Source organism: Gobio gobio (assembly GCF_949357685.1).
Source record: "Gobio gobio genome assembly, chromosome: 17".
Taxonomy (NCBI): domain Eukaryota; kingdom Metazoa; phylum Chordata; class Actinopteri; order Cypriniformes; family Gobionidae; genus Gobio; species Gobio gobio.
The window spans coordinates 3,833,998-3,857,383 of record NC_137110.1 but is presented as its reverse complement, the minus strand read 5'-3'; the positions used below and the strand labels follow the sequence as shown (position 1 = coordinate 3,857,383).

The 23,386-nt window shown below is 38.1% G+C and overlaps 1 protein-coding gene across 3 annotated transcripts in view; it reads right to left on the bottom strand.

The window, feature by feature from the left end:
- Window positions 1–23,386, bottom strand: part of cacna2d2a (calcium channel, voltage-dependent, alpha 2/delta subunit 2a) — a 399,611-nt gene that overhangs the window by 77,757 nt on the left and 298,468 nt on the right. For all 3 annotated transcript variants that reach the window (XM_079841618.1, XM_079841619.1, XM_079841620.1), the window contains one exon: window positions 224–274. In XM_079841618.1, the coding sequence (XP_079697744.1) occupies window positions 224–274 (51 nt within the window). The remainder of the gene's footprint in view (window positions 1–223; window positions 275–23,386) is intronic.

The following is a 23,386-nucleotide window of genomic DNA, read 5'->3' as shown; positions in this document are numbered from 1 at the left end:
CAATGCCATTTTTCATTGCATATAACCTCTAAGTCATATTTCAGGGAACACGGTAGCATTTTGATATTGATGCACAAGGTTAATAGGATGGAGTAATGTTGTTCTGAGCCAACAGGTGGCAGTAGAGCACCACATGCTCAACAACACATTTCTCAACACAGATGACGGTGTGTGTTAATGAGAGTGTGTTTGTGTGCTACGGTGTGGACGAGAGGCAACTCACACGTCCACGATGATGATCATGTCCTTTGGAGAAGAGGCTCCCTGGATGTACCTATTAAACAGACAGAAAACATAGTCAGTGCTGATATTAACACTGAATCGATTTCAAATAAAACAAAAAGGCATAAGAGGCAAGACATAGTTGCTTTTATAAAATGGGTGGAAAAGCGTTTGGACTAAAAAAAAAGAAAGGTTGAATAAAGAGTTCAATTTATTATTAAAGGAACACGCCGACTTTTTGTGGCTTTATCTTATTCACCGTATCCCCCAGAGTTAGAGAAGTCCATACACACCATAACTCTGTCTGACGCACACACCGCTAGCCTAGCTTAGCACAAAGACTGGAGGTAAATGGCTCCAGCTAGCCTAGCTTAGCACAAAGACTGGAGGTAAATGGCTCCAGCTAGCCGACTGCTCAATAAGTGACAAAATAACACCAACATTTTCCTATTTACATGTTGTGATGTGTGTAGTTACATCGTGTACTAAGGCCGACGGAAAATGAAAAGTTGTGATTTTCTAGGCCGATATGACAGGAACTATACTCTCATTCCTGCGTAATAATCAAGAGCTGTGAGCCGCCCCATGAGTGCAGCGGCGCAATGATATTACACAGCGCCTGAAAATAGGCTTACTTCAGTCGTTCCAGGCAGGTTTTTGAGCCGGTAAGTCACGACTTCAAACCACGACTTTGTAGTGTTCCAGGCAAAGTCACGCCAAACTGCCTGAGCGCAAGGAATTGCGGTAGCTAGATGTAAAAAATGCTGGGTTAAAAATAACCCAAGTTATTGGGTTAGTCCATTTTCAACCCAACTTGGCATATTTTTAACCCAGCATTTTTTAGAGTGCATGCTCATTTCTATATACCCTAATCATTAACAACATGTATTCTTATTTCACTTATTTCTGTGCCTTAAAGGGATAGTTCACCCAAAAATGAAAATTCTGTCATCATTTACTCACCCTCAAGTTGTTCCAAACCTGTATGAGTTTCTTTGTTCCGCTGAACACAAAATAAGATATTTTGAAGAACGTTTGTAACAAAGCAGATAGAGCAACTATTGACTACCATAATAGGCGAAAAATACTGTGGTAGTCAATGGTTGCTCTATCTTCTTTGTTACAAACAGTCTTTAAAATATCTTTTGTGTGCAGAAAAAAAAGAAACCCTTACAGGTTTGGAACAACTTGAGGGTGAGTAAATGATCACAGAATTTAAATTTTTGGGTGAACTATCCCTTTAATTAAATTATTATATTGATTTAATAATACATTGTTAGCTAATCTGTGTGCTTTGTATATGTGCACTTCTGAAATGCCTAACGTGTTGTCTGGCTATCACCAGACCAAGCTCAATTTAAGATTGAACATTGGTCTGGGGAGTCTGCTCTGTATTTTCTACTGCACAAGAGGCGTGATCAACGAGCATAATTCAAATGACTCTGTACGCAATTGGATAGTCCTTCAACCAATCAGACCACAAGAGGCGTGATCAACGGGCAACGACCCATCGCTTCTCTATCCGTCATCGTGTTAAACCCACCAATAGCGCGCCAGGTGGATAAGTCAGTCTGTGATTGGTTCCCGCAAAAGTGTAACAGAAGCAGTAGAAATGAATGTACAGGTTTCCAGACTGAGCTGCAGGGCGAAATCAACTCGCTGGCAGATCAGGACAAACCACTTTAAATTGTAATGTAGATGTAATTTTGTAATGTAATTTTCTGTGAAGCTGCTTTGAAACGATATGTATTGTGAAAAGCGCTATACAAATAAATGTGAATTGAATTGAATAAACAAAGTATGGTGGACCACTTATGCTCATTTACAATCATTTCTACCGCCAAAAGTGCTCACTCCTTGCTTATTTGAGGGAAACAGAGGAGAAAAACGGCACATAAGGTAAGAGAAGCTGTTATACCTTTTATTTTACGTTATTTGTACATGTACTACTTCCATAAACACCGCATCCGTAGGGGCTGCCCTTGTTTCGTGGGCTATGGGTGTTATATACATGCATATACATTAGTATATACATGCAAATATTTCTTAAATATATACATGCATGTGTGTGTATATATATATATAAATAATAATTAACAGAGTACACACACACATATATTATGTAAACACAAACTTTTATTTTGGATGCGATTAATCGCGATTAATCTTTTGACAGCCCTAATCAAAACCAGACCAAAAATCCTAATAATCAAACTAAATCATTACTAACATTAATAATAATATAGGGAACCCACAACAACTAAAAAAACAGACATTCAAAAATATATTTTAATTAATAGACAATATCAAATGAGATTTCGGTGATATTTTGAGCACTCAAATAGAAAATGTCCCCAGTTTCCATTTCAGAAATCTGGCCACCTTAGCATAGCTTTTCAAATCCTTCACAAAAGCCAAGCTCATCATAACAACGGTCCTGTTTTCCCAGCTCACTATCCCCAATCAGGCTCCTTTGACTTGTCTTGAGTTGGTCCGAGAAGCAGGGCCGCCGTTTATTCTCCGGCTGACTCATGGGCCCCTGATAAACACATTACGCCGTTCGTCCGTCTTTGTGCAAGCGCTTGCAGATCGCGTGGTGAGGAGGGACGCTTTGTCTCAAGCCATTTTTAGCACGGTGCTCAATCTGAGCGTGGAAGACAATGAGCGATGTGTGTCACCCACAGCTAAATAAATAAATAAGCGGCTGAACGCAGCATCTGTCCACTGCTGATAGAGGCTGACATATAGAAAACACTAGTGAAGCCATTTTCACTTTTCCCCGTGCAATTAAAAACGCATTACACCTGACAATCAGACCGAGAGATTGATGGAGGTCGTAAAGCTGTTGTCTTCGGAAGACTGGCGTCTGCTTTTGCGCGGCGAGGTGATTGGCTGTCATGCAGACAGGTAGTTAGCGCTTTGTGCTTGCAGGAGCAGAGCGGCCGTCGAGGGTCTCTTTTACCGCGGTAATCAGGCTGAAGTGGTGCCAGGTGCCCGCGGAAAAAATGGAAAACCCCAACACACACTGCAAGACAAACTTTGACCCTCGTTTCGGAGGCCAATCCCGTCTTAATGCCACTGGAGAGTGCTAGCCGTGCACTATTACAGCTGAAAGACCGTTTAAAGCCAACAATGCTCAGACATGGGTGCAAAACTTTTGGGGGGTGGAAGTGGATGAAATTAAATCAGCTTTTGATAACTGAAGATGCTGCCCTAAAGGTCACACCTTCTCCATGGGCACTGGGCCACTGGCTGTAAAAAATAAAGCACATGGTACTAATTGTATCTGTTTAATTACATAAGTCATTTGAATGAGTGTAATGTGTGTGTGAGAGAAAAGAGACGACTTCTGTGCTTTGAAAAGTGTACATGAAAGAGACAAAATGTATGCCCATTTACTTCGTTTTACTGGTGTTTTGCAACTTTAAGTCCCACCGAAGTGCCTTGAAACAATGTGTTTAATGTGTTGATGTAATTTCCACTGAAACAGGAAGACAGGGCGGGATATATCGAACAGCTCCGCCCCTTATAGCCAATAGCGTTTAGTTTATATAACAGCTCAGCCAGAGACATTGAGTTCGGTAAAGCTGCAGTTTCCTCCTAAACTAACCGTTTCTCTTCCTAATCTCCTCCATATCGCTTTAAAATATCATTCTGTGCAGAATTCCAACGGGTCCAATACGTTTCCTGGTCTGAGCTGACTCGATCATCACATGCTCCGCTCTGTGCTATCGTATCTCTGGACCGGAGCTGTGAAACCAGACTTCATTTGCCTCAATGGAAAGCATATTTACACTGTCTGATCGTTCCCTATCCCCTATATAGTGCACTGTCTGATCGTTCCCTATCCCCTATATAGTGCACTGTCTGATCGTTCCCTATCCTCTATATAGTGCACTGTCTGATCGTTCCCTATCCCCTATATAGTGCACTGTCTGATCGTTCCCTATCCTCTATATAGTGCACTGTCTGATCGTTCCCTATCCCCTATATAGAGCACTGTCTGATCGTTCCCTATCCTCTATATAGTGCACTGTCTGATTGTTCCCTATCTTCTATATAGTGCACTGTCTGATCGTTCCCTATCCCCTATATAGTGCACTGTCTGATCGTTCCCTATCCCCTATATAGTGCACTGTCTGGTCTTTCCCTATCCCCTATATAATTCACTGTCTGATCGTTCCCTATCCCCTATATAGAGCACTGTCTGATCATTCCCTATCCCCTATATAGTGCACTGTCTGGTCTTTCCCTATCCCCTATATAATTCACTGTCTGATCGTTCCCTATCCCCTATATAGTGTACTGTCTGGTCTTTCCCTATCCCCTATATAATTCACTGTCTGATCGTTCCCTATCCCCTATATAGTGCACTGTCTGGTCTTTCCCTATCCCCTATATAATTCACTGTCTGATCGTTCCCTATCCCCTATATAGTGCACTGTCTGGTCTTTCCCTATCCCCTATATAATTCACTGTCTGATCGTTCCCTATCCCCTATATAATGCACTGTCTGATCGTTCCCTATCCTCTATATAGTGCACTGTCTGATCGTTCCCTATCCCCTATATAGAGCACTGTCTGATCGTTCCCTATCCTCTATATAGTGCACTGTCTGATTGTTCCCTATCTTCTATATAGTGCACTGTCTGATCGTTCCCTATCCCCTATATAGTGCACTGTCTGATCGTTCCCTATCCCCTATATAGTGCACTGTCTGGTCTTTCCCTATCCCCTATATAATTCACTGTCTGATCGTTCCCTATCCCCTATATAGAGCACTGTCTGATCATTCCCTATCCCCTATATAGTGCACTGTCTGGTCTTTCCCTATCCCCTATATAGTGCACTGTCTGGTCTTTCCCTATCCCCTATATAATTCACTGTCTGATCGTTCCCTATCCCCTATATAGTGCACTGTCTGGTCTTTCCCTATCCCCTATATAATTCACTGTCTGATCGTTCCCTATCCCCTATATAGTGCACTGTCTGGTCTTTCCCTATCCCCTATATAATTCACTGTCTGATCGTTCCCTATCCCCTATATAATGCACTGTCTGATCGTTCCCTATCCCCTATATAGTGCACTATGTGCCATGTTGAAAACAGTAAATATGTCAAGAGTGATTGATTTCAGCCGCAGCTTTATAATGTAGGGGGCGGGGCTTCAGATTCTAGAGAGCATTTGATTGGACAGAAAATATGACGTCACCAAAATCATTGATTTATATTGTTGATTCACAGTTTTGAATGCGTATATCTTCTAAATATGAATGTTGTCATTGTTTTGGAGCACACTTGCTTATAGATAACAGTAAGGCTTACATATTCATACTAAAAGCCAGAACACGTCCATTTTGATTTCATGGGGACTTTAAAAGGATAGTTTACTTCTGTCCACCCTCATGTTGTTCCTATGACTGTCTTTCTTCTAGAAGAATATACAGAGATCTGGAGAAAGTCAACAGGGTCAAATGTTGCTTCGACCCTATTGACTAAAATATATATATAATAATATAATAATGGTATAGGACTCTTCTATAGTTGCATATTCTTTCTGAATGTACAACCATAACCAGAACATCTCATCTTCTGTGTGTTTGGGAATAAAGTCACACAGGTTTGAGACGGTAGTTTGATGACTTAATTAAATCACGAGTATCTTATAGATTGGCAGTTTCAGATGAGCGTGCGAACAAACAGCCAAGCACACACCATATGACAGCAGACACTGCTAAATTAATTTTTGCTCCATCTTACACAAGATTTCCCTGTATTCAAAATCCATTTCCCAGCTCTGTTTGCTCTGATGCAATCAATCCACAGCGTGCTCCGTTCAGTTTGTGCCGTGTTTGCTCATGTTCTTACGTCTAATAATGCCGTCCTGTCTTTCTGCTCAAACAAACACACTTTCCATGAATACAGTTTCAGTAAACACACGAGGCATAATTGGAGGTTGAGAGTAGCGCATTAGGAGCAACGATAAAACTCCAATAAAAAACATAATGAAATTTAGCAAGCCTAAAAGACGCACATGCCTCATAAATACTGCACATGAGGAAAAATCAATCGACTAAATGCAGGAAATGAGCTTTCTTAGGATTTAATGCATGACCTGTTCCTGTTAGGTGTAAATGTTCAGCATCAAAAACAAACACAAATAGGTACTTTTTAAAAAAATGTATATATATATAGGCCTATATGGGCAAATGACAAATAAGAAAAATAAGAATTTTTTTGTAAGATAAAAAAATATATAATTTTAAGCAAAAGAGTTTTAAAATGCATTTTTTTATGTCCAAAAAAATGTATGGTGTTGATTCTTTTACAGCTTTTAAGACAGCATTAATTCATTATTCCTTACTAATCGCTCACACTCATACTCATTGATGGTCAAATGTGACCATACACCTTAACTATTTTTCAATTGAATAAATGTTCTATATTTTATTTCAATAATATTTAGTGAATACTTTGAGATATTTTGGTACTAAAAACTATTTGTGCAATAATTATGGTCCATTAATGACCACTTAAAATATTTTTCTTCTTATATTTTTATTATTTACATTACAGTTAGTATAGTAATTAAGGTTAAATAAGATAATTCTTATTCAAAGAGGCAAATTAGAGTCATTTTGTGGCTCGAAAAAGAATAATTTCCATTTGTAATGCCATTATCCACAGGTTCCCTTATGGCTCTTTAATCAATATACATGTATCTTAATCTAGTTGCTCAAAAAAGTATTGCAGTTTTGCATTTTAATAAATATTTAGATATGATCAAACACTAGATTTCTTTAAATGTGAAATTTTTAAAATGTTAATAACGTACATATCCTTATATGTACAGCAGGCTATGAATTGGCAACCCTGTATGTGATAAGTGCTGTTAGCAGAGTTATTAAATAGACTCGACTCATGTAAACAAAAGAGATAACGGCGCACAATCTGACGTCAAACAAAGGAGAGAACGGCGCACACTTCGACTTAACAAGACGAAATCTCTGGTTTCACCGTCTACACGACAACGCTGCAACCGGAGTGTCTAATAATCTCCACCCTGGCCAGAGTTTTCTGGTTTCAGTAACCGGATACTGCGTTTGCGTGTGGACGAACAGCCAAACCGCCTAGAAAAAGCTGCGGTTTTGAAAATACCCGCGTTCGTGTGGACAGGGCCTTAGTCTCCTTGTGTTTGCAGTTCTGTGTTGGTTTGTTCTAGTTTTCCCCCTTGTGGGTGGTTTTTGTCATTAATAAAGCCCATATTCTCCTGCACTTGAGTCCTCGCTCCTTTCACCCATACCCGTCACATGACAGAATAGGGCTATAGACTGCACCCACATCACCATAAGAGCACCATCAACCAATGAATTTAATGATGTGCAAATCATTTGGGATGCAAATTAGTTGTTGTTAAACGTCGTTGCTTGACACTATTCTATGTTTGTGAAGTTCCTCTTCTTTGCCATTATTGCGGTGAGGACATTTTTGTTGAGGATTTATCAACAATGATTGCTTAATGCTGTGTTCACACCAAATGCGAAAAGAGCGTCTGGAGCGAGTGATTTCAATGTAAAGTCAATGGAAAGACGCATTGACGCGCGTCTGGAGGTCCCGCGGCGCGGAAGGCGCGTTTCGCGCAGCGCAAAGGACGTGAATCCGCCTCATTCGCGCGTCCAGTTTGCGTGTATGATGTGAATTCGACACGAATTGAGCGTCTTGCGCGATACGCACGTTACACGTGCTTTTGTGCATTCTGACGCCCAATTTGAAATATTTGAACTTTGGCGTCAATTTGCGCGCGTTAACCAATCAGGAGCCTGCTCACTGCTGTCACGTGGTAAAGTGACGCGATGAGAAACCCTGCATAATTTAAAAATACTACTGTTATTGTGTCACAAAATGTAGTTTTAAGACTTTTTCAGGTGAGAATGTAGTTGTTTAAAGCTCAAATATGTGGTTTATTTATAAAGAGAGCGCCTATTTAAAAATAATAATCTTGTGTTTTTGGAGTTGTGAGATCCAGGCGATCAGCGGACGATCAGCGCTCATTAACCCCAGCGAGAGCAGCCTTTCCTCAGCCAGTCCTTCTGCCGTCTGCCGCTGCTCTGATGGCCTGTAGTGGTGCATCTTGTGTGGATCTAACGGAAGAATCTATAATTTGTTGTCTGCCAAATCGTTTTGACTGAGGGCAAAGAGAAGTTTCATAACTTTATATTTTAAGGATATTTAAATATACATGCAGTGAAGATGATGTAGGCGTTGCCTGGACCACATTTGTGTGGCTATTAATGTTTAATATATATTTTTAATGAAAATGAAAAGAGGCAGAGGTGTTTTATGACATTTCTCCTGGAGCGCCTTGAACGCCCGTCTATTTCACTTCAAACACTCGATTTCTATGCGCGTTCAATTCGCCGCGGACACGTGAATGGATTCAATATGTTCACGTGTCAAACTAGACGCAGTAGATGCGATTTTGACACTCTATTCACGTTTGGTGTGAACGCAGCATAAGAACTGTGTGCATGTTTGATAAATACGGATTTTCACGTTGTAAATTTCATTCGTAGCACAAAATATAGAATCTATGCAGTGTTGATAAATGAGGGCCCTGGACCTGAAGAAATTAGATGCTATAGAACCATCCCCAGCATCTCTTACAAGGATCACATCACAAATGAAATCGGGAGAAACATCATTAGGCGTGAAATAGGCCATGTATGAAGACCTCACTGCAGTTAGAACGAAAACGCTGGAATGGTATGGATGTTGTCAGAGCCAAAAACCTGTCCACAACAATCCTCCAAGGTAGCGTCCCAGGTGGAGGAAGACGAGGCAGACAGAGGGAGAAGTGACAGCATTGCAGAATGCACTATGAAAAGCTTTGCAGAGACACGGACACTCGCACATGAGGAGAAAAGTGGAGGGATCTGGTCAGATGGTCAGATCGACCCGATGACCACACCAGGTCAGGGGACTGATGAGGATGAGGATGATGATGAAACATACACTCACCTAAAGGATTATTAGGAACACCTGTTCACTTTCTCATTAATGCAATTATCTAATCAACCAATCACATGGCAGTTGCTTCAATGCATTTAGGGGTGTGGTCCTGGTCAAGACAATCTCCTGAACTCCACACTGAATGTCGGAATGGGAAAGAAAGGGGATTTAAGCAATTTTGAGCGTGGCATGGTTGTTGGTGCGAGACGGGCCGGTCTGAGTATTTCACAATCTGCTCAGTTACTGGGATTTTCACGCACAACCATTTCTAGGGTTTACAAAGAATGGTGTGAAAAGGGAAAAACATCCAGTATGCGGCAGTCCTGTGGGAGAAAATGCCTTGTTGATGCTAGAGGTCAGAGGAGAATGGGCCGACTGATTCAAGCTGATAGAAGAGCAACTTTGACTGAAATAACCACTCGTTACAACCGAGGTCTGCAGCAAAGCATTTGTGAAGCCACAACACACACAACCTTGAGGCGGATGGGCTACAACAGCAGAAGACCCCACCGGGTACCACTCATCTCCACTACAAATAGGAAAAAGAGGCGACAATTTGCACGAGCTCACCAAAACTGGACAGTTGAAGACTGGAAAAATGTTGCCTGGTCTGATGAGTCTCGATTTTTGTTGAGACATTCAGATGGTAGAGTCAGAATTTGGCGTAAACAGAATGAGAACATGTGGTGTTTGACGCTTGAACATTTTGAATCCATTCGCGCGTACACAGCGAATTGGATGCGCGTATAAATTGAGCGTTTGAAGTGAAATAGACGCACATTCAAGGAGAAATATGTCATAAAACACCACTCTGCCTCTTTTCATTTTCATTAAAAATATATATTAAACATTAATAGCCACACAAATGGGGTCCAGGCAACGCCTACATTATCTTCATCTGCATGTATATTTAAATATCATTAAAAAATAAAGTTATGAAACTTCTCTTTGCCCTCAGTCAAAACGATTTGGCAGACAACAAATTATAGATTCATGACACCAAAGATCGGCCGTTAGATCCACACAAGATGCACCACTACAGGCCATCAGAGCCAGCGGCAGACGTCAGAAGCACTGGCTGAGGAAAGGCTGCTCTCGCCGGGGTTAATGAGCGCTGAGCGTCCGCTGATCGCCTGGATCTCACAACTCCAAAAACACAAGATTATTTTTTTTTTAAATAGGCACTCTCTTTATAAATAAACCACAGATTTGCACTTTAAACAACTAGATTCTCACTTGAAAAAGTCTTAAAAGCTAATTTTGTGACACAATAGTAGTATTTTTAAATTATTCAGGGTTTCTCATCACGTCACTTTACCACGTGACCGCAGTGAACAGGCTCCTGATTGGTTAACGCGCCGCGAATTGACACCAAAGTTCAAATTTTTCAACTCGGACGTCAGACACGAATTCGCTTCAAACGCGTGAATGCACAAAAAGCACCACTCGGTGTAACATGCAAGACGCTCAATTCGCGTCATTCACGCAAACTGGATATGCGAATGAGGCAGAATCGCGTCCATCGCGCCGCAGGACCACCAGAGGCGTGTCAACGCCCCTTTACATTGACTTAACATTGAAATCACTCGCTCCTGACGCTCTATTCACGTTTGGTGTGAACGCAGCATAAAATAACATTTTTGTCAGGACAGAAATTTGTGACTTTTCATAGATTTTCTTTAAACAATCCTGAGCAATTGAAACTGTGGTTGCTCGCCGTCACGAACACGCATCACAGAACAGAGCAAGGCGAGCATTTGTGCTTATAAAACTTAAACATGAAAAAAAAAAACATTTATTTGGCTAGATAAGACCCTTATTCATCATCTGGTATGGTTTAAAGCCCTTTGAAGCTGCACTGAAACTTGAACCATGAACCATTTGGTGCCCCTTGAAGTCCATTATATGGAGAAAAATCCTGGAATGTTTTCATCAAAAACCTTCATTTCTTTTCGACTGCAGAAAGACATGGACATCTTGGATGACATGGGGGTGAGTAAATTATCAGCAAAAGTTTATTTAAAAGTGAACTAATCCTTTAAACTACAAAGACGCATCAAGTTCAATGTGTTGACACTTGCTTACAGATGCACCACAAGCTCAGCACCCGCGTACTTCGACTCACTCCTACGAGTCTACACCCCCACCAGAAGCCTTCGATCTGCAAAGGAGAGCCACAGAGAGGCTTGAAATCCCAATCCAGAACATTTTCATTCACTGTTCCTTGCTGGTGGAACGATCTCCCCACCCCCATCCGGAAGGCAGAATCGCTGACAACATTCAAAAGCAGCTTATGCTACTCTAAGCAATGTCCAAAACTTTAGTATCTCTTTAGGATTTTTCGCCTCTTCATGGCGGATCGCTTCCTGTATTCCTCAGTTGTAAGTCGCTTTAAATAAAAGCGTCTGCTAAATGAATAAATGTAAACTTTGTCGGCTGGAGACCCAAGTTTGTTTTGTAGATGAAAACATACCAAACACAATGTTCTCTCACATTCCTGATCTCTAACACACACTCACAGCGTTCGGCTGAGGGCTGGGCAAAAAAAATAGATTTTTCGATTAATCGTTTTTTAAAATGTGGTCGATTCAAAATCTATTCTCAAGGCCAAGAATTTATTTATTTATTTTTCCTGGGGTTACCAGTCGATCCTGCCCGGTATTGCATATATGTTTGTCGTTAAGATAAAATCGAATGGCAATCGCATCTAAGGAAGGCATGCAAATAAAAGAGATAGTGACGAAATATAATGCACCATCCGGGGCTCGAATCAAAGCTCAGACGCCCCTGGAGGAAAAAGCCTCCATGAAAACGGACAGAGTCTGAATGACGGTCGGCTAAATCGCAAGAAATGCTTGTCCTTTACTGAAAATTAGCTGAAAATCATCCAATATCCTTTTTATGTTTTAGAATAAGTGTATCAAAATATCCATAAAAACAAAATTGTATTGTATTTAACATAATTGTGTACATTTGAAATATAGAGATGGGTTCTGTTTTAATGTAGGCCTACCCAAGTGTACCTAAAATAAAAAGAGTTTAATATACAGGTGGCTCTTAATTTCTTTTTAATTACCCACTTGTAAACTCATGTTCACTGTTCTTTTTTATAAATATAGGGTTAGGGTTAACCCTAACCCTATTTGAATTAAATCTATATTCATTGAGTTGAATCGAAATTGAATCGAGAATCGATTTGAGAGCTTGCGAATCGAGACCCAGCCCTAGTTCATATGTAAATTTCACGAGCTGATTTTGTCCATTAGATCAAAGATCCTCCCCTCAAAGAAATCAGGACAGAAGTGATTGAAAGACGGATTAAAACACTCGTCTACTTGTGCTCCGATCGCTCAGATCTTAACACCAGGAGTAAACAGAGCCTTGTGTATCGCTGATGGTGTGAACGCAGAGTCCATTAAGTGTCAGTATCATTCAGCATTGTTTCTTTTGGCAAGGTATTTTTCACACTCCAGTCTATCTTCATCTCCACTATGCGACAGTGACGTTCCCGATCTGTGCTCAACTCACTGTACCATCCGTGGATTAGCCTGATGGATCCAGATGTGCAGTTTCTGCATGGATTCCACTCCGTAATTACCCCTCCATCGAGGCCCAGCGATGCCATTCCTTCCCAGTCATTACCCACACTCCCCAGCGCCCCGGCCAGGTGACATGCAGATGGGCCATCACAAACCAGGTCCCACCGTCCGTCCGCTAACACACACACACACACACACACACACACACACACTCAAGAAGGACCATGAGCACCATGCCCACCCAGAGCATCTGTTGTGGCACATGAAAAGAGGCTCACGCACAAACATTTGAACACACCTACCCAATCTTCATGATTTATATTCAAATATGTATTATATACTTTTAGAGTAATTAACTATGAAGTGAGCAAACTCTTATTTGAGCTTTTCATCTGTCTAGATTCCAGCTCTGCTCATTCCTGAGGTGCATCATGTGATGCTTTAAAGTCCCCATGTGGTGAAAATCAAGTTATTAATGTTGTTTATGTGTCTATGTGATGTTTTTATTATGCTTTCAGACAAACCATGTGCATATTCATAAGTCAAGACCATTGCTGAGTATCTTCTCCTTAAAACTGCAGTGAACCAAAGACACTAAAAAACCATCCCTGTTCCTTACATCACAAACATGATGTAGCCAATCACGTCAGCGTGTGGGCGTGGCTTTAGCATATCATTAGCTATGACTGCTGTGGGCGGGGCTTTAGCATATCATTAACTATGACTGCTGTGGGCGGGGCTTTAGCATATCATTAGCTATGACTGCTGTGGCCGGGGCTTTAGCATATCATTAACTATGACCGCTGTGGGTGGGGCTTTAGCATATCATTAACTATGACTGCTGTGGGCGGGGCTTTAGCATATCATTAACTATGACTGCTGTGGGCGGGGCTTTAGCATATCATTAGCTATGACTGCTGTGGCCGGGGCTTTAGCATATCATTAACTATGACCGCTGTGGGTGGGGCTTTAGCATATCATTAACTATGACCGCTGTGGGTGGGGCTTTAGCATATCATTAACTATGACTGCTGTGGGCGGGGCTTTAGCATATCATTAACTATGACCGCTGTGGGCGGGGCTTTAGCATATCATTAACTATGACCGCTGTGGGCGGGGCTTTAGCATTTCATTAACTATGACCGCTGTGGGCGGGGCTTTAGCATATCATTAACTATGACTGCTGTGAGCGGGGCTTTAGCATATCATTAACTATGACTGCTGTCATAGTTTTCTAGGCTTTATTAACTAGGATTAACTAGCTGTCCTAGGCTTTATTAACAAGGATTAATAAATGCTTTAGTTCACGTTAACTATATATGAAACCTTATTGTAAAGCGTTACAAATAAAATGTATATTCACAGAAAATGAAATTCAATTTATATTTGTCTACAAAACTTTTAAGCAAGTGCCTTTATATTTTAGCGTTTTAAAAAGATAAAATAAACAGTGCAAACTTTTGACATGTATAAATGTAAACTGGGTGTAAAATGGACGTTTGCCACAGCTGTCAATGGCAAGCGGTTTGTACGCTCAGCAGATGCTTTTATTCAAATGAGGAACATTACAAACAATTTGTCTTAAGAGCCAACAATATTGGTACACAATGCCAAGTTTAGAGTATAAACTAGATTAATACACACGCTGGAGCAGATGTGAAGCGCAGAACAGATAAGTCAAGAAAGATAAGTTATAGTAAGTGCTCTTTTTAAATAGAATATAAAGTATTGTAAGAGCATATATGAACAGTTTTCCTCAGGTGCTTTCTTTGGGAAGTTAATCCACAGCGTCGGCATTCCCACCGCCACGCTCCAGCAGTTCAGCTACAGGAATATATAAATACATTTAGTTGTGTCTCGTACATTATTTAGCTGTTTTCCCTTGTTCCCAGCCGACTCCATACATTAACCAGAGCCATCAGCCACAACACTTGAGCTCACTCACAGTCATTCTGTTCTGTTTGTTGTGATGTCTTAAAGGGATAGTTCACACAAAAATGAAAATTGTGTCGTCGCTTAAAAGAGAAAATGCTGCGGGTGAAAACATCATTTTTCCACTGCAATTCATGCTGATGCTAGCATACTGTGAGGACAGTATACTCTTTATTATTTTTAATAAAATAGTATGTGAGAATTTTAAATATATATTTGAAAGATTATATATCATATTTTAATACTATATATATAAAAAATATAACTTTAAATGTTTCACCTCACACTATCTATTAAAAATAACGTTTAGCAAGTGCCTTTAGAATGTTAAGGGTTAAAAAGATAATATTAATAATAATATAAAAAAATAATAATAATAAAAAAGTAAATAAATAAAAATATGATAAAAACCAGTGTGTTCAAACTTTTGACTGTTAGTATAAATATAAACTGGGTATTTAAAAAAAAAAGCAAGCACATCCAGTTATCATATATAAATAAATTAATAAATATTAATAAATGTTAGCTACTGTATACTCTTTATTATTTTTAGTAAAATAGTATGTGAGAATTTTAAATATATATTTGAAACATTATATATAATATTTTATTACTTTATATATCAAATATGACTTTAAATGTTTCACATATATTTGTAAAAATTCTCACACTATTTATTAAAAATAACTTTTAGCAAGTGCCTTTAGAATTTTAAGGGTTAAAAGATAATAATAAATAATAATAAAAAGTAGCAAGTGCATCCAGTTATCATATATAAATAAATAATACATATTAATAAATATTAGCTAATATTATACTAGCATTTTTAATAAAATGGTATGTGAGAATTTTAAATATTTATTTAAGACATTTAATGTAATATATATATATATAAAATAACAAGTAACATTAAGTTATCATCTATAAATAAATATTAAATATTAGTAAATATTAACTTCTTAACTTCTAACAGTTGATAAAATAGAAACTCTTTACAATTTTTACTAGTATGTGAGTATTTAAAATACTTAAGACATTAACTGTAATTTATTTTATATATATAAAACATTTTTTTAAATAGCAAGTAACATCCAATTATCTAAAATGTATTTTAAATATTGGTAAATATTAGTTATTAACATGAATGTGTAACAGTTATCATTTATAAATGAATAATAAACATTAATAAATATTACCTAATGCAAACTTTTTACATTTTTAATCAAATAGTATGTGAGAATTTTAAATATTTATTTAAGGCATTAAATGTAATATTTTATTTTATATATAGCTCTGGAAAAAAAAGAGACCACAATGTTAAGTGTGTGTATATATATATATAAAGCTAATATTTATCAATACTTAATATTTATTTATAGATAATTGATTGTTACTTTCTTAAAAAAATATATATATATCTTCAAACAGTTGAAAAAAAAATAGCAAGTGACATCCAGTTATCATCTATAAATATTAAATATGAATAAATATTAGCTATTAACATGAATGTGCTATTTTGCTATTTTGTAAGCATCTCTGAAAGTTTCTAACAGTTGGAAAAAAATTGTCAAGAGGAGTTTTGCCTTTTGGAAAACAAGCAGATCCAACAAAATGTTCTATTATATAGATTATTTGTTCTATTATACTGTAAATTGAAAATGTGCACGCTATGAACTGTACTGTATACTGTAGAAAGTACATGCTAATCCAAACTCAGCCCAATACAAAACCCAATAAACCGAACTGATCTCTATATGAACGAGCACAATGGCTGGAGGGGCTGGAAAACCTGTCCCATTTCCAAGCGATGATGGAAAACACATTTCCCGGGAAGGTGCACAAAAAGTCAAAGCAAGGATTGACACTGTAATGAGCCTCGTGCCACTCAATAAGAGAAAGACAATTCATGAGGAGCTTTTATCCCGGAGCAGCGTGGGTAAAATCAGTGCATTACCTCTGAAGGGAGGGAGGCTTTCCCTCTGCTCTCTGACCTTGTCTCTCCCTGTCTCACACTCATATTCCTGTCTCACACTCATATATTCCTGTCTCTCACGGTCTCACATTAAAAATGAGTCAATTACAGGCGCTTATCTGCTGAAGTTATGCACACGTGCAGCTGCCGATTTCCCACTGTCACAATCTGCAGGTGCGATGCCGCTCCTGATGGGGTTTATTGAAGTGTTTTGACTTCACTTCCCTTTAAATGTGTGTGTACAGGCGTGTGTGTGTTAAAGGATTTGTGTGTGTGTGTGTGTGTGATTATTATTTTATGGGCCGCTGCTCTCTCGGCTCTCCTCTGGATGTGTTCTTCAATAGATTGAATTAAGATTAAAACACTGAGGCCTGTGAAGCAGGTGAGCTGTGGAGAAGAGATGCTGTCGTGTGTTTATTCCGCTTTTTATTTGGTTGATTATTCAATCATTTGATGCAGGGATCAGCAGATCTGTATGGATGGATGACCAGTCAGTTTGTCCTTTTAGGGTTTTATAGAGATAAAACTAGTTGGGAAAAGCTCTTTTTATACAATTATTATCATTTGAAATTGTGGTTACATTTTATTTTAAAGGGCTCAGACGTCCTTGAGCTTTTGACATATAAGAGGTCATCATACAATAAGAATATCAGAACTTCCTAGTCCAAAAACAGCTTTTATTGAAACCTTTAATGACATCACAGACTGGTGGTGCAGAAGAAGATCAACGCCCACTTCATCATCACTACTTTGGCCCCGCCCACTGGAGTGTTAGTGAGATGACGAGGAGAGAAGAGCGAAACTAAAAATAACATCACCTTCCAAAGGATCCTAATGCTGGGAATGAGCTTATTTATTCTCATCAATGTGAATGTCTCAGTTGAGCATTATTTATGTGTATTCGCTACATTTCACTGTGGATTCTTTGGGAAATCAGTCGCAATATCAGACTTTTACGATATGGACTCGACAGTAACGCCACAACATGTGAGTAACCGTGTTAAATCTAATGCCTGATCTGAGACCAGTGATTTCTGATATGATTCATGTACAGTCAGATGATCTTTGTCTGTGAGTCAGTAAATCAAACCAGTGACTAAACGCTCATCTTCACATTGTGTCTCTTAGTAGATGAAAATAATCAGTTATTAAACAGGGATTAAATAAGATATAGAAAACGATCAAAGAACGCTCCCTTTACGATCACTGGAGCTGTCAATCATAAAAATATCATATCATACCATAGTACTTTTTGGTAGTGATAGTAAGGTACTCTCAAATATACCAAGGTATTGAAATTCATGTCCGAGAAACCATTTTGTAATAATGTTCCATTACAGAAAAGATCTGCGGTGGTTTTATGGTATAATGATGGCTTCAGATTGTACTTTGATGTAGGGGGAGAGCAGGGACGAAAGTACCATTTTTCAGAAAATCGTAATTTTAAAAGATAATGTTTTAGACCGAGATATATTTTTGCTGTGGCCAATAACTCACAAGTGTGGTCTATCAATAGCAGGTGGTATTTTGTACAAATATAGAACGACTACAGTATAATTTCACTGTGAACATAAGCTGCACATTGTTACTTTTGACCCCATCAGGTGGGACGAAAGTAACACAACAATACAAGCTAGATTTTTTGGTGCTACTCTTGTTTTGATTAAACACACCTGACTATGACCTTGTCAATATGTAACTGCAAACATATTTTGTCCTTTATCTTTGCAAAAAAATTATTCAATTACATTTTCATTTTATATGTTAAAGTTCATCAAATGTTTCAAATGTAATATGACAGTACAAACTTGAATTGTTTAGACTATTTTTTATTTGCAATGTCAATCTATTTGATACGTTTTTTCTTCAACAGTATGAACAATATAAAAATTAAGTTAAATTAAATTTGCATAATATACATTATATATATAATAGCGGGACAAAAGTGACAAGTGTTACTTTCGTCCCGACAGGAAGTGACATTTAAACACGATTTACTTTTATACTGAAAAACTCTGAAAAGATAAACCTTACTGTGACACATGAAACAAGAAACACAACTTGTAATTAGAAAAAAAAGTACAGTTTCATTAATTTTCTTGCCGTACTTGAAAACTGCATTTCGGACCTAACCGCGGGAAACAATGGCGGAATCACGTGATATTTGGCAGATCCGTCTCGGGTTTTTTGCTGAAGGTGCTGTCATAGCTTGAAATGCAAATGTATTCAGGGCTCGGAGAAAATCGCGTTGTTACTTTCGCCCCAATTCTCCCCTACTTTGACAGATTATAGGGTACTTTGAAATATATCATGGTGCTGAAATTTATGTACTGAGATATTTAAAAAAAAAAAAAAATACTATCGTATTAATGTGTTTTTTTTTTTTTTTACATAATGGTGCAATCATGTTTTTTTGGTCCCACTGTAATTCTGCAGTATTTATTGCAATACATTGGAATGCAATGTAAAAAAAAAATACTACGATTGTATAGTATAATATATTGTATATATAGAAATACCAACAATACTATCATAGTACATGTCTGAAATAAAACACTGTGGCGGTACCATGGTCCAATGATGGTTATACTTTAAAATGTATAGGTTGCACTTTATTTTAAGGTGTCATTGTTACAATGTAATTATATATTTATATACTGAGTAATATTTACTTACTATAGGATTAGAGTAGAACTAGGGCTTGGTTGAGGGTTAGTTGCATGTAATTATGCATAATTTGCAACATATGTAACAAGGACATGGTAAAATAAAGTGTTACCAAAATTGATCTACCATGGTATTTTTAAAAAAGTATAACTATATTATTAGGCAATTATTTCACATTTACAGCCTAAACATCGGAAAAATACAAAGGTCCAGATTCAAATTATTGGCCGTCATTACTTAAAAGAACACCTGTTTATTACTAAAACTTAGGGGTTAGGGGTGGTTGGTTTGAATACAGTACCGTGGTACTATCATGGCACTTTTGTGTAAATGTTCCCTTGCAAAAAAAAGGACGGTGGCAATTTTAGTATCAGACGGTAATACTATGGTACTTTAAAATATATGATGGAACTGAAATTCATGTATCATGGCATCTAGAGATGTAGCATTGATATTGAATTTCAATATCATGGTATATTTCAAAGTACCATAGTATTATCCCGTATCAGTGACAGTATCATATCCCTCCTTCAATGTTTATATGGTCATCAGGTTAATACGAATTCAGTTTCACAATCAATGTTTAATGTTGAGAGGGAGCAGAAGCCGGACTGACAGGCCTCCATCTTGTTTCGTGGCGTTTGAGCAGCTGCCATAACATTTACTTAAGAGCCAGATTGACTTTTCTCAGAAATCAATATGTGCTTTGGCTGTGCTGAATATCTGCTACGCTGGACTGAACCCGCATGGCGATGGCTTCTCTGTAACGCTCCGATAACAAAACACACACCTCTCTGTGTTTCTCCTTCAAACTCTTCCAATCAATCCTCGTGTCTTTAGCTGTCGCTCACGCTCTCTCCTCGCCGTCGCGTCCTTCGCTAGCGTGTGCAGACATACGTTATAATAAAGGCGTGTTAATAATTCATGTCAGAGCAATTGGAGACAATTAGGTGAGTTGACTGGGCCATTAATTTTCCAGTCCGAGTCAGAGTTGATGTAGAGAGTGTCAGAGAGCTGATCTCACAAAGGTCTCTTCAATAGCCTAGACATCAAAGAGAGTAACGCCGCATTCACACGGGGCTTCGGCGTCAACGCTTGACGGAGGGCGTGGCTGAAGCTTGGTGCTGACGCGACCGTCATAGTGACAACAGCTAATCACATTACTAGCCGCTTGGACCACAACACAACACAAAAAAAGCGCCTTTTTTGACAGCTAGTCTGTGAGACTATTTTGTGTATGAAAACTGATCACTTTAATATTTGATTCCTCATTTGGCTGGGGGATAGCGCCTATTTGAACCACACATGATATGATATGCTGCCTGTCATTCAATGATAAACAGAGTACACGGACGGAATACAAGCATGATACATTCCAGATTCTCCAACCGTCTCTGCCGCCTCCTTCCAGGCCTGGTCTCTCCAGTTTGTGTCCCGGTATGTAAATAATGATTGGTAGTAAAGGACCGGGTGATTATCTACCGCAATTATTAGCTTTTCCTCCATTTTAGATCGTTCTTTACTCTTCATTCACTCTTCATTCACCGGTGTTTTAAACGAACGCGATTGGCTAGCGTCTGCTCTAGGATATTTGCATAGGGTGATCTGATTGGATGACGCCTGCGTTGGCGCTTGAAAAGTTGAGAAATCTTCAACTTTTGCCGCTTGCAACGCGAGTGAAGCGCCGCGACGGAACCCACAATTCAGTTCGGCAACGCATGACGTCACCCATTCAAAGTAAACGAGAAGCGTTGACGCCGACGCCCCGTGTGAATGCGGCGTAAGGGCCCTATCATACACCCGCCGCAATGTGCTGATTACAAATAACACTTTTACATATCAAATCAAAACATTTACTCTCTCTTGATTTAGCCAAATGCAAAGCATGCTGGGAACTAACAAACCCCGCCCAGTGGATTTAAATGGATTGAACACAATCAAATTTCAATTTGAACAAGCAGTAAAAATCCTTTTTTTCAGTGAACTTTATTCTCGAAAATGAATGATTTTATTCTCAACATTTTATTTAGACTTTTTTTCCCTCTAAATTTAACGAGTTCTTTCCCGAAACAACTTTATTCTCAAAATTGAACGAGTTTATTCTCAAAACACAAGTTTATTCTTGAAAATGAATGATTTTATTCTCAACATTTTATTTAAACTTTTTTTTCCCCTCTAAATTTAACAAGTTCTTTCCCGAAACAACTTTATTCTCAAAATTTAACGAGTTTATTCTCAAAACACGACTTTATTCTCAAAATGTAATGAGTTTATTTTCAAAACACGACTTTATTCTCGAAAATGAATGATTTTATTCTCAACATTTTATTTAAACTTTTTTTCCCTCTAAATTTAACGAGTTCTTTCTCGAAACAACTTTATTCTCAAAATTGAACGAGTTTATTCTCAAAACACGACTTTATTCTCAAAACACGATTTTATTCTAGAAAATGAATGATTTTATTCTAAACATTTTATTTAGACTTTTTTTCCCTCTAAATTTAACACTTTTTTGGGGGAGAAAAAGTTTCAAGAAAAGTCCTTGACATGTAAACCAAGGTCAAATGTCGCTCTCTATGGATGCAGTGCAGAAGTGTTTCAGTACTCTATTGGCTGTGTGTTTTTGGCCAGCCTGTCCTACTTTTGATGTCATTTCTAGTGCGTAATTAGGGTTTCATTTTATTTTGATGGTCCCTTTAACACATTCTGTTGACTAGTAACAAATAAAGTGTCTCGCCGAAGCTTTGTTGTCGATGATTAAACCATTCTGCTTCCTCAGAAGTCATTTTTCTGAGTTACCATCGTACACAAACGCTGCCTGCAAAGTCAACAAGTCAGCATATGCTTTCAGACACAGCAGCTGTTGTGTTTAGCATGGCTGCAATGCTATATTAGCCGATCAGCATTCTATCTGTTTTAGAATAGCACGGTATAGTAAAAGTTTCCTCCGAGTTGCTCCCAAACTCCTGCACTGGCGTCTTTGAGACATGAGCTGAGCTAAGCAGCAGGCTGTTGTTTGAGCGGTCAAGCCATGCAAAGAGTGTAATACACAATGACAGCATGTTGGCCCATAATCTTGCAAACTTGACCTGACACATCCTGACTCCCCCTGCTGCCACAGCTCTGCCAATCAGCCGAGCGGGATGCAGGTTGCCAGGCAACAGGCTCAGCAACAGCTCTGGCCTTGTGTGCGGGGGTTAAAGAGCAGTGGGCAGACGATGGCTGACCGCCAGTGAGACACATGCTCAGACGATACTGGGGCTGCTGGAACAAATGCCTCAAAAGTCAAACTCTGTAATCGCATTCACAATCTTCACATCCACTCTCCTCACCTGCACAACTTATTCTGAGTGAATGCCATGTGACTAAATCACCCTGGAGACACACCACATGTCATATTATACAGAAATAATACTGTAAAACATCTGTCCTAAAATAAAATACAAAGCCTTTTATAAATGAGGTGCAACAGCAATATTATAAATGACAATAAATAATAAAAGCTATTATTAAAAACTCCTATAAAAGTCAAATAATTAAATAATGAGTAGATGTAAAACATCTATACTAAAATAAAAAGTTATTTTTAAACTATATTAAGTAATACTATATATATATATTCAAATGGTTACAAATGATATTTAAAAATAATATGAGTAGACGTAAAATATCTAATACAAGTTATTTTTGTTATAATACATAATAATTAAGACTATATATTAAACAATATATTATATAATAAATAACACTTATCAAATAATTCAATTATAATATGAGTAGATGTAAAACATCTAAATAAAATAATTAATACATAATAATACTAATAATTAATAAAAGTAATATATAATAATATATATATATATAGTTTTTTTTGTTGTTGTTTTTTCAAATGGTTACAAATAATATTAAATAAATAATGAGTAGATGTAAAACATCTATAGTCAAATAAAATAATGAATAATAATTAATACAAAAAAAATAATAATAATAAAAAATAAAAGTATTGTTTATATATTTTTTTTCATAAGTAAGACTATATATTAAA